The sequence below is a fragment of the Corvus brachyrhynchos genome, unplaced genomic scaffold (assembly GCF_000691975.1).
Source record: "Corvus brachyrhynchos isolate BGI_N302 unplaced genomic scaffold, ASM69197v1 scaffold60, whole genome shotgun sequence".
In the NCBI taxonomy this organism is placed as follows: Eukaryota; Metazoa; Chordata; class Aves; order Passeriformes; family Corvidae; genus Corvus; species Corvus brachyrhynchos.
The window spans coordinates 5,938,338-5,943,225 of NW_008236767.1; the positions used below are offsets into that span (position 1 = coordinate 5,938,338).

Here is a 4,888-nt window from a genome sequence, read left to right on the forward strand (position 1 = left end):
CAGCAGGATTTTGACCACTTCAGACCACCTATATGATCCTCTAAGGGCCAAGCCTAAAATCAGCATAACTAATTTTATGTGATGAGACTTTCAAGTGCATTTTGATATAGATCTTAATTTTTACAAGTCACAAGTACCTAGACAATCCCATTGCCTTGAAATTAAAGAAGTCAGATCATTAATTTGCCCTTTTGTGAATAGGTAGTACTGTGCAAAACTGAAATACAGCTACTGAATGCAGTCAGGGACAGTTTTAGGCAGTGCCGTGGTCAAGGCAATTTTCATCATGTTAATTTAGGTGGGAAGTGACCAGTAACTAGTAGTAGTAGGTGGGGGAAAAGTGCTCACAGACTAGGAATACAGAGGTACAGTCAGAATTATGGAAGGAATTCTACACTGGGATGGGATCTGGCCGTTGATGTAAGTGCCACCTATGTAAATGCCAAAGGATCTACAGTGCTAGTGTTGGCTTCTCTGTTTGTTCTCAGATTTACTTATACTGCCTTTGTTTGAAACAGAGAAGTCAGACCAGCAGTTTCCTGTATTTTAGTTGTGCCAAAGTGATTTATAGCAGCTGAGGAATCAAACACAAAGCAATTCCATGAAAAACCATTTGTCAGGTGCCCTGCAAAATCTGGTATTTTTATGCAGTTTTGGGTCATGTTTATTTTGCACAAACTGTCTTAACACTTTTTAAATTAGTGTTTGTTATTTTAAGGCCAAGTGTACAATCCTATATTGGATGTATATAAAAGATGTAACTAATCAAACATACCACTGTGTTGTGCACTGGAGAAATTATTTTAGTGCTTAAAGTCAAACACACTTGTGATTTTTCCTTTTTTATGTTGATTGTTGAACACTATGAATTATAAATTTAGGTTTTAAATATTTATTATGTTAACTGATTAAAATTATTTATTATTCTGGTGTTCTAAGAAACTGAGAAAACTAAAGACAAAAATATATTTCATCTATTGTGCATACATTGCAAATTCTGTAATTACAGAAAAAAAGTTCGGCATTGCTCTGGTGGCTTAAAGAAAAATTGAGATGATATTTGATTAAACGACAGAGAAAAAATAGCACTTCAGGATTTTTGCTGTTAGGATGAAGAATTTATTGTATGTACAGTTAAGCAACTCTACTGTAGATGTAGTACCTCTTTAAAGAAAACGAATACAGTAATCAAAATCGTTCTAGCATGGAAACTACAATACAGACTGAAACTTGAGTAAACCAGAAATTAGTTATTTGACTCGAAAGAACACAGAACCTGAAACAACAAATCGCAGTTTGCATCATTAACCAAGGACAGTAAAAAACTGTACAGTACAAGCAACACATTACAATAAGTTATGACAAATAAGGCAGTCTTTCTCATTTAGGACAAAAGGGATAAAGGGAAAGGTATTAAAATCTCATAAAACCACCATATCTCTTTTCCATCTCTGGGACTTCTTTGGAATAAGTTTCCCCATCTTCTTCTGAAGGGAGAATGGAGTCGGCAAAGCGCTTAAGAAACCCACCATATCGTTTCTGGTAATCCAGCCACCACTCTGGTCTGCCCACTCTTCTCATGAAGCCACCGTATCTCTTTTGCAGCTCTTTGGCCTCATCTTCCAATTCAGGGCTGCGCTTTATGCTTCTCATGAAGCCTCCATATCTTTTGCTGACATCGCCGTCATTTTCATTTATCTCTCGATAGTGCGCCGCTTCAGGGTTATCCCCTGTTCCTAGAAGCTCCTTCAGCAGATCAGAGGAGTTGGCAAGGGCATCACCATCCGAGTCTTTCTTCATAAACCCTCCGTACCTCTTAGCCAGGATTTCTCCTCCATTAGCTTCATCCTCTGGTTCTGCCCGATAGAGCTCATCCATTTTCTTCATGAACCCCCCATATCTTTTCATGAAGCCTCCATACTTCTTCTCAAGCAAATGGTTCTCATCCAGCTCTTTCTTGTCTCCTGGAGAAATGTTGCCATCCTCAGAAAGATCCAGCTTTGTCAGTTGCAAGAGCTCCTTGCAGGTCTCCCAGGCTTTGGCAGAAGGCAGTTTTCCTTCACATTCTAGTGTACATGCCTGAAAAATGGATGTGGTTTACTGAGAATGATTTGATAGTAACAATCACCTCACTACCACCTCATCTTAGGTTTACTTGTTCATAAAAGAGCAAGAGTGAGCCTCTCTTTGTGAGTGGCTTGGAAGAACTGCTCTTTGTGAACAGCTGATGTGGTACCTGCCTGTTTTGAAGTTCTTCATATCCCTCTCTGAAGGACAAGCTAGTCTTCACTCTAGGAAAGAGACTACCAGATAATATGAATTGTGGGTCCTCTATGTCAAGGCTGCCCCTATGATTCTGTTTCAAATGAAGCCACAAGTACAGTTCCTGTATCCCCCATACACTTATGTGAGTTATGATTTCTTTTTATTTTATTTACTACTGGAAAGCTAAAAACCAATTGTGGCTTGCTTCAGAATGCAGGTGTAGAAGTGTATTCAATCTTCATAATTAGAAGTATCATTCAAAAATTTTAGAAAAGAAGTTGCACAGCATGGTCACTGCAAAGAAGCCAGCTGTACTGTACTGTTCAGTGTTTCAATGCACTGCATAGCTTCAAAGGCTGCGTGTTGCCATTAGTTTCTCTTCATGGAACAGATCACTCCAACCTGTACCAATAGAATGTAGAAGAACAGGCTCTCTTAGGGCAGGATCAAAGTTCCATTTTTGCTAGCTGGAAAGCAGCGACCATCAAAGGGAAGGAAAAAATCCTAAGCTGTGTTGTTTCTGAATGTACTGAAAAAATTTCAGGCAAAGACATAAAAAAAGCTTTCAGTACCTTATGCATACTGATAACCTGTATTGTGATGATAATAACATAGATATTAGCTACTATTATCTCTCTTGTGTCAGGAGAATTTACTTCTTGTGGAGCCATTCCCTTCAGTTGTAAAAAAAAAGGTAATCCAGTATTTTTTCTTCTTGTCCATGGTTTTCATACCACAATAAGTAAAAATCATCAATATTTTCAATAAGAGAAACACTCATTCTGACTACAGCTGATGTGTTCTAGCTCGTTGTCCACTTCATTTTAATGTGTTCTAGCTCGTTGTCCACCTGTCTCTTGAGCCTCACTTTAGTCTGAAAAATTTAAATATGATTTTTTTTCATGATCACAAGAAAATTAGAGGCAGAGATGTATTTTGTAACACAATAATTTAACATGCTTATTACTGTATATTATAGTCATGCTGTAAAGAGAATAAGATTTCAGCTTCAGTCTGACTCTGGAATTGCTGTAAATCAAAGCAAGAATAGGTCTCTACCTTTCTCAGTTAGTTTTAATAACCTCCTGTTGTCAGATGAACATACTCCATAGGTGTGAACGACCAGGTACAAAGTGAAAAGTCTCGTATCTTACAAATACAAGGCGATAAATTCAGTTTTCATGTTACTAGACACTAATATGTAGAAACAATAGTTTCCAAGAATTGTTCATACATGTTTAACAAATACAAGGTATGCTACATTGGTTCTTCACCTATTTAGCTAATAAACATTGTTACAGAACAGGACTTTGATTCTTTCTTTAATGATTACTGAAGGTGTGCAAGAGAGACGATCAATACAGACATGCAGAACATATACTCCAAAAAGCACATATCCCTCTCTCCATAATGGCAAACTACCACTTTTTTTATCCTAGTTGACATTCAAGCTAAAGTTTGATTGAAAGCTAATGCACGGAAAAAAAAAAAAGTAGAGAGAACTATTCTGCCAGCTGTCCAAAGAATATTGCCCTTCTGTGCCTGCTATGGTTAAGAGTTCTTGAGCTTCTGGAATAAGTAGGAGTACTCAATGGTTTCTAATTCTGTGTAAGGATAGAGAGCCAAGTCCTTCCTTTTGCATGCTCCCAAGTAACCAGTGAGTGACATGATAGGGACAAAACTTTTCAGATCATTTAGATGTGCCAAGACACATCATGCCTCAATGTGCCTGTTTTTGAGGTGAGGAACAACTGATGCCACTGGCAAAGTACTTGGCAGCCAGAGTTCCCACCTTCTTCAGGGAGGGCTGAGGGACCCCAGACTTTCACTGACCCCGATCTTTAAATTTCAAGTTGAGTTGCCTCTGTGATTATTCTTTTAAATAATTTCAACACAATAAAAATTACAGATAACCCCCACCCCCCAGTCCGCCTCATTCTGGACTTAGCATGATTTGTCTTAGAAGCCAACGTCTTTCACAGGCATATTCCTAACGCCGTGCAGCACGTGCAGAGAGGAGAAGCAGTGAAGGTAATGTTACTCAGGCTTCAAACTCACTTTTTTTTAGTGAGATTTCAGGCAGATCTTTTCAGCTTGAGAGCTATCCTGCTCGGAGAGAGCTCGTCTTACCATGGAGCCAGCGGCCGAGGGTCGGAACCCTCCCTCCTGTTCTGCCCGGCTTCCCCCCGTCCTGCCAGTGCTGGAAGGGCCGGCAGCGACCCCTCCTTCCCCTGCAGAGATGCCCTCTCCAGTCGGACTTCCCTTCTTTTTTACGTTTTCGTTCGGCCTTTTCCTTGCCCCCCGCGGGGCTGCTCGGCGCGCGGTGTCGCTTGTCCCCGTCCCCGAAAGCCGCCGCTCTCCGTCGGGCAGCGGGACGGACGGACAGACGGGCTGAGGGGGCTCCTCGGGGCGCTCTGGGTTTGTATGGGCGCCCCCCGCTCCCGCCTCGCCTTCTCCTCAGCTCCCCGAAGCCCGCTGCTACCTCTCTCCCCCCTTCAGAAAAAGGTCTTCCAAGCGATCCCGGTCACTTCCCCCACTATATGTTTTTCTTATTTCTCTGCTTTTCCCCGCTCCCCTTTCCTCCCGTCACAGTTAGCGGGGGCGGCCCGGCCGCGGGGATTCC

At 41.2% G+C, this 4,888-nt stretch overlaps 1 protein-coding gene across 1 annotated transcript; it reads right to left on the minus strand.

Moving 5' to 3' along the window:
• Positions 1-1,095: 1,095 nt before the first annotated feature.
• On the minus strand, positions 1,096-3,081 carry PENK (proenkephalin). Its single transcript, XM_017727478.1, has one exon. It carries the CDS (start codon positions 1,906-1,908, stop codon positions 1,414-1,416), a length of 495 nt encoding a protein of 164 aa, XP_017582967.1. The 5' UTR covers positions 1,909-3,081; the 3' UTR covers positions 1,096-1,413.
• Between the last annotated feature and the right edge of the window lie 1,807 nt (positions 3,082-4,888).

What these genes read in the sequence shown, in the direction of transcription:
- PENK (XM_017727478.1), bottom strand. Translation starts at nt 1,908, where the DNA reads ATGAAAAGATATGGGGGGTTCATGAAGAAAATGGATGAGCTCTATCGG.